Raw genomic sequence first — 12,396 nt, forward strand, 5'->3', positions numbered from 1 at the left:
ATCCATTCTGCTTCATCTCTGGCTTCTACAGCCAATAATGGACAGGCATCTTTATGGTTCACTGCTGAGACCTCCATAATAAGGAGTAGGCCACTACCCTTGGTCAAGATTTTATTTCTCTAAGCAGTTCAAGTTTGATTCCACAGAGATTCCTCCAAATTTCTCATCCTCAATCTCCTACCCCTAATGTATTGTCCTGCGGGTCAGACAAGTTGCTTCTGAAATGATGTGCCTGGACAATCAAAAAATGCACTCCTAGCTCAAATCCTAGAAAGCCAATACCTTTCATATCACTTCTGCTTGCCTAACCTTAGAAGTTATACAGGAACTACAGTATACTAAGTATAGTATATTCCATGTGCCTCATTGGTATGAAGATAACTCCATCCACGGACTGCCTGGGAGGGAGATAGCCCAAAGATCCTTTACGAAAACAGAAAACCCAATGTACTCCACAACCAACACACAGGCCATAGAAGTCTGGGCCCTTGGGGGTGAAGACAATCCTTTACACCTCCCTTGTCGAGGAGAGTTAGGCAAATAGGATGAACCTGGTAGAGACTGAGCTCTGGACTCTTTCAGATTCTATCCTAGAAAGCAATCCAGTTCTTCTACAACAGTCAGCAGTTAAGGGTCTCCCTGTCCAAGGCCATCTGACCTGTTTCTGACCTTCTCTCTGGGACCATGTGCCTCCTTCCAGAGGTTCCATAGGCCCTAATATACTACAGCACTTGCAAAGCCGCCAACATCATGAACACCCAGAGACTACTCATCTCCAAATGCCCTTCTCTGCTCCCAGCTTCAACAGTTGAGCACAGAGCCCTGTCTTTCCAGTCCACTTCAGCCCATGGCTGCAGGGATGTTGATTGGATTCCATCTCTCAGTATGCACAGGACCTGCCCCAGCTGCTAATTGCCAGTTCCTCTACTTAGGCACTAGATAATATACTCATTAAGTACCACTTTCCTGGGCCTCTTTTAATCTCAAAAACCCTGAAAAAACTCTAAAACCATTTCAATTACAAATTCTGGTGGAGACTAGCATGATGAAGATCGACTAGGGGAAAAGAAATCATAGGATGCCAAGAGCCTTGGGAGGATTTAACTGAAGGGCATAAAATCTTAAATAGTACAAATAATCTCAACTCATTTCAGTCTGGACCAGATGACAAGGGAAGTGAGCATGAATTAAAATTACAGATAAACACACTGGGAACAGATGTTGGCAAGAACTTTTTTCCCAACACCGAAAGTCTTAAACATGCAGTGAAAACCCTCCAAAGTCATTGGCGACATTGAAGGTACAATTAGAGTCAATTATGAGGAGACTAAAACGCTGAGGAGTGTGTTAAGAATTCTAGAATGGGCTAAATGATTGGTGTGTTTTCCTGGAGCAATTTGGAGGATGCACGGACAAGACTTTTGGCTTTTTGCTCCCCTTTAACGGAGACCACTAATAATTCATGAGCAATGTTTTTCTTCTGGGCCTATGTTCACACTTATATTACTTCTTCCCAAGCAGGAGCATAGTTGTCACTCTGGTGCCCACTCCCCCTCTTCCACCTCATGGCCTCACACTTTAAGTGGTCTGATTTCTGCTACAGCCATTGCCTTCAATGATGATGAAGGTAAAGGAATTTCATGCTGTTTGCACAAACTGTCCTGAAATAGGAGAGAAAACCTGTGGTGGTGATTAGGACTGTTCTGGGTGTTACTGGTAGTGATAGATACCTTGGGCCCCAGCAATTGCAGGATGGCCTCCTCCTGCCAATGTCCATCACTGGTTCTTTTGGCATGTGTCTTCCCTAAGTCCTGTACTCCCTTCTTTAGGGACATCTTGGCCGCTCCAATTGCCCTGTGGATTTAACCACCATTTCAGCTGATTACCTTCATTTTTCTTTAAAGGGCAGAGGAATTAGTTACAGCATTTGGCATAACCTGAGATTTAAAGAGGCAAGGTACCCAAGCCTCTAGTCTGGGTATCAGTTGTCTTGATACAGTGAACACCATAAGTCTGTCAGAGTCTTATTCTTAACTCTATGGTCTTACATTAATTCTCAGGAAGTGGAAAAAGTCAGTGAAAACCTTAATCTCTCTCCTTGATTAGTAGGGGCAGGGTGGGGGAGTGCCCAGTGGCAAACTGTATAGCCATATAAGAAAATGGGCATCACTCAATAAAAATTAGTTTCAGAATCAAGTCAATGGGTTCAACATTATTTTGTATATGAAATATGGAGATCCAACAAAATAGCTGGTACTAAAAATCACTTCCTTCAAAGTCACAGACATGACAGTGACAGAATTATTCCACGTGGTCAAAACGTATCTTCATCTATCTTATCTCCTACATTTAAAGGATCCATAAAATGTAATCATTAAAACAAATGTTTTTTGGGGTTTTTTTAAAGTTAGAGCATTTTATGTATATCATATAACCAGCCAATCAAGGCAGAAAACGAAAAGCACTGGAGATTTTCTCAAATCCCCAGTCTAAACCTCCTCCAGTAGGGTGTCTCATCGGATCCTGATGGAAAACAAACCCCAGAAAACTTGCATTTCCTAGGCAGGCCTGAGGAAGGCTGTGATTCAGACTCCTAAGGAAGGATATGCTCTCATGGGGTGACTTCCCTCAGGCTAATGACCTGACATTTACAGTAAGATAGAGAAAGATGATAAATATGCTAATTGAAGACCCTTCACGCAGGTATTGAGAAAGGCTATGGCCACTTCAGTTTCTGTAATCAATAACAGCAGGGTGGCAGGAGCCACACAACTGAAATCACACCACTGTGCTCATCCCAGAAATGCACATCTCAGGTTAGCAGAGGCCGGTCTCACTGCTCACTTACTGCCTGCCAGTCGGTACGCAATCTCAATCCACAAAGCAAGTGGTACAGCCTCTCCATATGCAGGGTAAAAATTATTTTACATAGAAATTGAGTGTTTGTCACCCTTTCATTACTTTCTGTTTTAGAGACGTGAAAGGGGGTGCGGTGGAGAGCTGAACAATGCGCCTTCAAACAGGCCCACTGGGCTTTCCAAGTTTTATCAGAACAGAAATTAACCAGCTCCTCCTCTTCTTGCAAGATGCACAAAACATAAACACAGAGGAAAAGGTAAAAGACAACTAGAGGTCCAAGGGGAAAAATACTTCCCACAATAGGACGAAGGACTATTATGTTTCTTCTAAAGATGCTCTTGGGAAATAGCTGGAATTGAGAGATCTGGAATAAAATTCATGGACATCATAGTTTGAGACAATGCACCTTGCAGTTCACCTGAGTTGCCTTTTTGTCAATTGTCATATAAATTTTGCGTTTTCAGAATAAAGAAACTAAACCCACTGCACAGAGAAACAGTGTGTCTTTCCATTTCTGATTGTCTGCTGTGCAGAGCAAGCTCCAGCATGTGGACAAGGGGGCCGGATGTTCTGGGCTCTGCTCTACTTTGGGTCAACAGAAGGGATGGTAACAGTAAATGTTGCTGAAAAGGGCCTGTGTCTAAAATAATGCTTTCTCCATTCCAGCGTCTGAACTCTGAGTTGGGAGTAAATTTGAGAACCCTAAAAGAATCCACATATCCAAATGGTTTAATTCAACCCATTCCCCAGGAGAAGGCCCTCCTTCCTCATCGTATCTTTTCTGAAGACATTCTCTTGTTCCTGTCCAAATCTAGAGTTGTCAAAGAGAATAAATAACCCTCTCTGATACAGACACCTCCAGAAGAACTACCAGCAGCCCCTCCCAACAGCTGGTCATTTCCTACCTAAGTAGGAAGCAGGAGAAAGAAGAAAATCATCAATGATCTATAATCTAATCTAGGAAGTCTACTCCTGCCTCCCATTCTTCCCTCAAAGGCGGGTCAGGTTTGCTAAAAGCTAAGTTGCAGCAGTGGGTCCCTGAATGAATCTAATTTTTCACTGAAAGGTGCCATCTCTCAGTGTCTTCACTGGTCAAGAAGTGCAGGCATTCATTCTGGAGAAGTATTAGCAGAAGTAGTGGCACCAGGTCTATTGTCAATTGGGTCACAGCAATGAAATTCCTCTGGAGTTTCTGTGGGATAATCAATGATTTTGCTCTAATGAAACCATAAATCAGGAAGGATTTACATAAACCGAGTCTCACTTGGCACCTCAACAAATAGCAAGTGATGGATTTTGCATTAAATTATAAGACCTACGTTACAACCTCATCAGTTACTAATAAATGAATCCCTCTGAAAATTCCAGTCAATCTTTTTTTTTTTTTCCAGTCAATCTTTAAGTGCTTGTATAGCATCTCAGCTGCAGATATGCTTATAGCCAACAGGCAGATGAATCAGGGAAGATATTCTGATGGCGCGGTTAGCCATTCTTGGCTATCCGCATACTAAATTTTCTTAGGAATGTCGCCAAAATGTAGCTTCCTCATGACCAAGCACAGAAACTTCCACATAAGATGAATATTCCATGAGAAAACATGTAACATTTCTATATATCAGAAGATGCTAGAGGAAGGAGTCTACAAATTATGGGCTGCAACCTGTTCTTGTAAATAAGATTGTATTCTAACAACCACAGCCATTTATCTACCTATAGTCTCAGTTACTTTTGCAAAACAGCTGAATCGAGTCATTGCAACAGAAACCTGGTGGCCCACAAGGCCAAAAATATTGTGCGGCCCTGTATTTGCCAACCCTTGGGCTAGGGAAACGACTGAGTAAAAGTGAAATACGGAGTAACCTGAGCTAAACCCCTATGTTCTAGAAGCTTTAGGGGGGAGTCAGAAAGGATTCAACTCTGTAAGTATTTGAGAAAGTAGAGAAAGATGCATTGTGGGTACAGCTTCCATTTAAAAGAGCTGAGTTTAAAAAAAATTAATAAAAAAATAAAAGAGCTGAGTTTAACTGGATTTGTTCTCTAAGATTTTTGAATCAGTTTTAGGTTCTCCTAATCCACATAATTCTCCCAGACTGAGCCCTTTCCGAGAGGAAAGGTTATCTAATCCAGGGTTTGAAGACAATAAAATTTGGGCAAGAAGCAAAGTCCAAAAGGGAAGCAAAACAATTTTTGCCGGAGAATGAATTAGCAGGTAGGTGTTACTTAGCTGAATGGTTTTTCCCTTGCATGAAGTAAAAAAGTTGCATATAATTTTCTGAATAAAGATTCACCATCTCTGTCAGATACAGGAATTGGCCCCCGCAAAGGACCATAGAGTACGCTTAGCAATGCCACTCCTGAGAAAAACCTAATCACAATGATGGTTATAATAACCATTATTACAAGAACTATCATTCTTCTTATAGGAACTGTCACCTCATTTATCACACACTAGACATGACACTATATACGCATCATCCCATCTAACCCTCCCACCAGGCCTGTAAAGTCGACTATCATTCCCCTCAGTTTACACCTGACACGACTGTGATTGAGAAAGGTAACTAGGATATGAAGTTTCGACGTAGCAGAGCAGAGTTGGAACCCAGGTTCCCACCTTCACACCATTCATGAAATCCTCCTGCGTCCCACCCTCATCCCACGCACAGCCCCACCACCAAGCGCCCTTACCTCTACAGACACTGCAGCACTGATTCTCCGGGAGAATGTGATCCTTTTCCGAGCAGTTCAAAGGAGGGCATGCATCTGTAATTTTTACTAAAACTCCACCCTGGAAGCCAAATCATCGGGAAACAAAAAAAGTTCATATTTTTTAGTTGAGGATCCAAACATAGAATGCTCATTGTTAACAGCCTGCAGTGATAACAAGCTTCAATAATTAACTGTACTCCCAGGAATTCCACAATAATGACAAAGTCGCAAATTTGCAGAGAAAAGCGTCCCCTTCTAGGTCTCGATAGCCTTAACTTCAACAATTTTTGTGTAGCTTCAATGTAAAATAAGGTCACTAACAGTGGTGTGCTGTTAAGGTTAACAGGTGGCTGTTGGATGGGGAGCCCTAATTTGTAGGGTTTGCTGATTTCTGTGGTATGAATACTCCAAGGATGACCGATTTTGAATTACCAACATGGTATTACTGGCCCAAGAGTGGGGAAGTTATGTGCAATGAGGGCTCATGAGCTTTCATGAGCCAGCTTTAGCCTCTCTGGATCACTACGTGCACCACGAACCCAAAGATAAGTAAGACCGCTTCCTTGCCCTTGCTGAGTTCCTAGTTGGAGTGCAGGAAGACAAAAAAAAAAAAATCTCTTAACTAAAAAGCATAATATGGTATGCCAAGTCCTAAAAAATGTTCTATAATTAAGGTATAATAATGTTTCACAGGAGAATAGTGCTGCCCAGGTAGGGAGAAATTACAAAGATGACGCCACATTTGAATAATGGAGTAAGGAAGGAGAGACTTTCCTGGCAGACAAAACAGGTAAAAGTCAAGGTATCCAGGTACAAATGAACTGAACGAGGGTTACAGGAGCACCACATTTTCCCCTAGATGTAAATAAAATCACTTATAATAGAATTTTAAACATTCACCAGGTGAATCTTTAGGACCTCACTCACCAAAGGTCTTCTTTGGTGATATCACTAGCCTCTGTATTTAGTTTTACTCTGATTTCTAAAAATTAGTCCATTAATTACTATGAAAAGGGGTTTGAGAGTATTTTATCTAAAATATTAAGTTTTTCTCTCCTATTCCTAAGCAGCTGTTTAAAGTCAACTAAGAATCAAGCTTGAGAAAAGGAGTCTCCTTTAAGGAGTCTCCTTTAAGTAAAGGTACTTCTCAACACAGATGGGGGAATAGGATGGAGCCGGACAGCCAGGAGGGATGGGGGAGATAGAGAGTTTTCCATCTCTGAGACACGATCATTCCCATGGACCATGGGGCAGGAACTCCCACTTCATCAGGCACCTCCATTCCAAATTATGAACATAAACGATTATGAACATACCAATTTAATTTCTAACTACTCATCATTTGGATAATTCACACCATAGCTTCCTTTCCTTTCTTATTATCTTCAGCCCGACAGTCCTGCCTCTAATGTTCCTTGTAACATCTTCTTTTCCTCTGCCTTGCTCTTGGTTTCTTGATCTCATCCAAGTTATCCAGATCTCTTGCTTTTCTCTCATCTTAAAACTGGCCCTACGATGTGAGAATGCAGCCTGCTCTGCGTGCTCAGTCTCCCTCACAGCTATGTCCATTCTCATCCCTCAATCCAGGCCCCGTGGTGGGGCACCCAGCCTCAAGACATGGCACTGGTCCTGAGCCGGTGTGCGTCCCAGTTATACCTTAGTTTCTGCAACAGAAATCATTACAAACCAATAGACATTTACAACTGGTCCATCTGCAGCATAAGCCTTAATACACAGGAAAACAAAATGCTTACTCGTCGTTAAAGCCTCTACTTAATTTATCTGTCAACAATCAATGTATTTATTATCTACTGCCTCCTGGAATAAATAAGAGTAACAGACACTGTTGGGTCCCTTTTAGGAGTTCTAGTTCAAACTAGGCTACTTAGAACTAGGCAAACTAGTTAGTTAGTTCTAACTAGGCATACTGGTTAGTGTGCCCATCTCCTAGCTTCTGAACACTTTGCTGCTAATGGCTCATCTTCACCATCCTCAGAGGGTACTCCTGGGGCACTGGAGCTACTCTGCCATACAGAGAGCCACCCACAAGTACTACATCCCCACCGTCATAGCCCAAAGCCAGGAACTGACAGCCTGGGAGGCTCTTCATCTCAAGGGGAGATTACACCCCCAGCTATTGGGGGCCCAATAGCTGGGGGTGTAATTTATACTCCAACACCCCTCCTAGAACCAGAGTACTTGAGGCCTTTCAGCCAAAAATCCCACCCTTGCCCGGTTCCTTGCCTTTCCCCATCCTGCATTCTCCTTACCCTTACTGGTTGCTCCTTAGAACACTATTTTAATTGATCACTTATATTGAAAATCTTAGTTCAGGGTCTGCCTTTAGGAGAATCCAAACTAAGACAGTAAGATCAATTTCATTCTTGCTGTCAAAATTGTTAAATATTATCTCTGGATGGTGAGATTCTGGAGTGCTTTCTTTTTTCTTCCTTGTAGTTTCTCCTCTATATTCAAATGTTTTTTTTCATCTGGAGTATGTATTTGCTTTTGTTAAAAAGAATATTTAAAATGCTATGAAGGGGATCCCAGGGTGGCTCAGCGGTTTAACGCCTGCCTTCAGCCTAGGGCGTGATCCTGGAGTCCCGGGATCGAGTCCCACATCGGGCTCCCTCCATGGAGCCTGCTTCTCCCTCTGCCTGTGTCTCTGCCCCTCTCTCTCAATCTCATGATTAAATAAATAAAATCTTTTTAAAAAATAACATAAAATGCTATGAAGAATTTTTTAAAATAATCACTCACAAAAGTTTTTTTTTTTAATGAAAAGGGCTTGCCTTGACTGCTGATTAAATCAGACAATCCTAATCAACCTTTAACATATTTAATGAGCAAGATCGTAATTCCAAATGTTTCAATAGAGACAAACCCCTTTGCATGATTTTGAAAATAATATGAACTGTGATTATAGTAGCATAAGTGCCACTACTTCCACTTAGTCCAGCCACATAATTAAGCACAAAACCTTTTTTAACTTTATTTTCAAAACTATTTCTGGTAAGAAGTATCTGATAATTAACATTTTTAAATCCTCCTGATTACAGTATGTTATTTTATGACCCCTAAAACTCTGTGTTGGTGGAAAAATACAATTCTCCCATTCTTTCTCATTTAGAGTGACGGCCTCTGGGTCATTGGTCAAATATATACACTTTCAAGTTCTTTACTAATCACCATGCTTCAACCTGAATTTCTAATGACATAAAAGCTCACATCATTAAGTCAAAAAAATTGTTGCTAAAGAAACGTTACAGGGTAGCACTAATTGAACAAAATTGAGCAGGACTCCTACAAGAGTTTATTTCATCTTTGTTTAAAATAATAATATGTTAACTTCTGAAAACATTGGGTGAAAATATTTGAAACAGGAGTTTGTTCCTGTCTAATTGGTGTTGCTGAAGCTTTAAAACGATCCTAGGAAAATGGAAATGAAAGCATCTGTAGGCAGCGCCTTGTCAACTGGGGAATCTGCATTTGAATCATAGAAGACCAAGAATTACTTCATTATTTGACCAGTTCTCTCAAATATGGTACATGGATAGTACCAGTGTAGATGCCTAGGAGAGAACTTAACTCCTTACATACAATAGGTGCCACTGGGCATTAGGGCTTAAATCTTGAGAAAGGTGGCCCAGAGACTCAAGGTCCTGGCATCTTATGCCCATCACCTCCTGTCCCCTGCCGACAGCATCCGTTAAACGTATCCCAAGGCTCTTCCATGGCCTGTTATAAATACTACCCCTTTATCAAAAGACTCAATGAGCCGTAGCCTGACCAACCTGGTATTCTCATTGAACTGAAAATGATCGTTCAATGCTTCTGAGTCTCCCCTTCTAAAATTTTGAAATGAGAATTATTTTCAAATAAGTCTAACACCATCAGGAGTGGCAGGACAGAGGCTAAGAGACAAGCCTGTCAAGCCAGACCACACAGGTTCAGATCCCAGCTAGCTCACTTACTATGTACCTGGATCTTCTATGCCTCGATTTTCTCATCTGCAAAATGGGAATGATCATAGCACCCACCTGATAGGGTAATTATGAGTTTTACAGGAAATAATAAGTTTGAAACGTTTCAAATAGTATCTAGAAAATACTAAATGCTCAAGAATTGGTAACTACTGTCAAGGACCCTGCTCCATATACAAAGCAAATAATTGTAGAAATGAATGACTTTTTAAAAGATGCAATTATTCACTTGCACACACATATATGCATACACATACCACGTGTGCTAGGAGAATGTCTGCCCCAACTTTTCTAACCTTTTGTAAAAATACAACCAAACAAAAGCAGTAAAGGATAAACCACAGCATGCAGAAGAGTGTCTACAGTGTGCCATTAACAGTGAGGTAAGGACTATTCCTATAAGCTGGCACCTCAATCCATGCCCGTATCTCCCAGAGGACTCCAGTATTCTCTGCTTTGACTGTTTGACAACAGGTGGAGTCATAATTGGGACCCTTGTTAGAACCACCCACTGCTTCTACTGAGAACAAAGGGCATTGCTACTTGTAAGTGGCAACATGCAAGACTAGGATCCACTAGGATCATCAGCACCGTGGGCAAGAGTGCCTCTAAGCATCCCAGCTGCCCCTGAGGTGGAAGAAGAAAGGTCTTAGAATCCAAATCATTTCCCCTCCCCTAGAAGTGAAACAACTTACAGAGAAAAGGACATCTAATCATATTTTCAGAGAGGACATGCATGGTCATGTAGAATTAGAAGAGCTCATGTTACTGAGAACTTACTTTGTGCCAAGCACACTACCAGGTTCTTCACATGCTTTATCCCATTTAATCTACCCAACGTCCAATGTGGTAATGTGCTACTCCCAGGTTGGAGACTACCCCGCCAGCTCTCCCATGCCCAGGTCTGGTAGCCTGCCTTGCTGATTGAGAGATCACAGAGCTCCTCCTGCTACACCACCCCAGCCCCTGCCATAGACTAAGGAGCTCCTATCACAGCATCCAGTCATGCACAAAGACCACCATACCTCCATACCCACCAGACTGTCTAGAGCAATAGAATCTCTGGCATTCCCAGGGGCATCCAAGAATGGGGGGAGGGAAATACAATAGGAAAGTTCAGAGGAGTTAACCCCTAGGGATAAACTCCAGCTACTGAGAAGTAGAAAACAGGTGAGAGCCTTTCCTCCACCCACCACCACCCCAATAAAGAACTGGATTCAAGCTTCTCCAGGTCTCTAAATGCTTCATTTTTCCTAATCTCTAAAATAGATCCCTTTTTCTTTTCCTCAGGGATGTGATGAAAAGCAAAAGCAATCATTTGGTTACAACCACTTACAAAATGGGCTATTCTGAGGCAGAGGCTCCTGTCAGCTCTCTGAGAATACCCCATAAAACCAGCTGGACTTCCTTGTAGGACTGGGGCTGCCCTGTAATAGGCCACCTTGTATGGGTGCTCCCTCGTTCCCCATCTCCCACTCTTCCATTCCCAGGACAGCACCTTCCCCAAGTAACACGTGCATGGCTAGCTCCCACGCTTTGTTCGAATATTACCTCTTCCCAGACCACCCATACCTCCCCAAAACTTCTGTATCTCTTCAGCCTGCTTTGTATTTTTCATAGGATTTAGCATTATATTGTATATGCATTTATTTTATTATCTCTCTTCCCCACTAGATCACAAGTTCTATAAAAGCAGGGACTCTGTTGTGCTCACTGCTACATATCCAAAATCTAGGACATGCGAGCATATAGCAGTTGATCAAGGTATGTTGGCTGAATGACTACTGAAGATCTATGCTTCTACATATCTTATTCCAAGAAAAAGATGGGTGGGGGCAGGCAGGAGATAGGCATTTTCTCACAATATTAGACACTTGGGACTAGAGATGGCACCATCCAGAGCCAGCATCACAAACTGATTTCCCCAAAATCAAGTCAAAATCCTTTCCTGGGCCACCTGCCAACCTCCCTGGCTCCTAGTAACTGCTGGCTCCCTTCACCTTCTCACATCCTTTAGTGGCTTTCCCCTAGGCTACTTGATCCATAAGCTGGCAGCACAATGGCAGTGGGTGGGCCCTTCCAGTCCTGGACAACAGCCCACCACAGAGAGTCCGTCTCTCCAGGGACCCACTCAGGCCAACACACTCCACTCGAGATCCTTATCAGAGCCCATCAATCTATCTGTTAATTCCCAAGGGTTGGGGATCATAAGATTGAAACTTACTCTGCATTCCCGGCAGCTCTTAGTTAAAATCCTCTGGCCTTCTGCAAGGACTCTGCCTCCATAGATACATTTTGCTGTAACAAAAAACAGAAAAATAGGTCAGTCATACTCTGCAACTAACTGGCCTCTGAGGGCCACCCACTGAAGTGAATCCTACAGAATACAGATTCTCTGGTTCTAAGCAACAGGAATCTCCTTGTGGGGGCACCCGGCTGGATCAGTTGGTGGAGTATGAGACTCTTCTCTGGGTCATCAGTTCAAGCCCCACATTGGGTGTGGAGCCTACTTTAAACAAAAATAGGAATATTTAAGACATGGGAATATCTAAGACAATTGTAAGGACAATTGTTGGGTCCCCATCAAATGGTCATCTTCCATTATGTTCGCCATGAGTCCCTCACCCTAAGGATATACAGCCATTTCAACGTCACAGCTGCTAAAGGAACTAGAAAATGAATTGATGTGGTCAGAAGTTAAAATGAGGAAGCAGCAGTGGTCATCTCCATGGAGTACAATAGCAGAACCTTTGATTCTTACACTCCAGCCATAAAATGAACGAGTTGGTAAAAAGGGACTTATATATTCCATTCATCAGAACCTCACAATGCAAAAGGACACCTT

The 12,396-nt window shown here is 42.3% G+C and overlaps 1 protein-coding gene across 2 annotated transcripts in view; it reads right to left on the reverse strand.

The window, feature by feature from the left end:
* The window catches only part of NELL1 (neural EGFL like 1), an 817,686-nt gene that overhangs the window by 608,819 nt on the left and 196,471 nt on the right, over positions 1 to 12,396 (reverse strand). For both annotated transcript variants that reach the window (XM_072793772.1, XM_072793771.1), the window contains exons 10-11: positions 11,776 to 11,849; positions 5,548 to 5,647 (exon numbers count right to left, since the gene is read on the reverse strand). In XM_072793772.1, coding sequence (XP_072649873.1) covers positions 5,548 to 5,647; positions 11,776 to 11,849 — 174 coding nt within the window. The remainder of the gene's footprint in view (positions 1 to 5,547; positions 5,648 to 11,775; positions 11,850 to 12,396) is intronic.

The sequence above is a fragment of the Canis lupus genome, chromosome 23 (assembly GCF_048164855.1).
Source record: "Canis lupus baileyi chromosome 23, mCanLup2.hap1, whole genome shotgun sequence".
Classification (NCBI taxonomy): domain Eukaryota; kingdom Metazoa; phylum Chordata; class Mammalia; order Carnivora; family Canidae; genus Canis; species Canis lupus.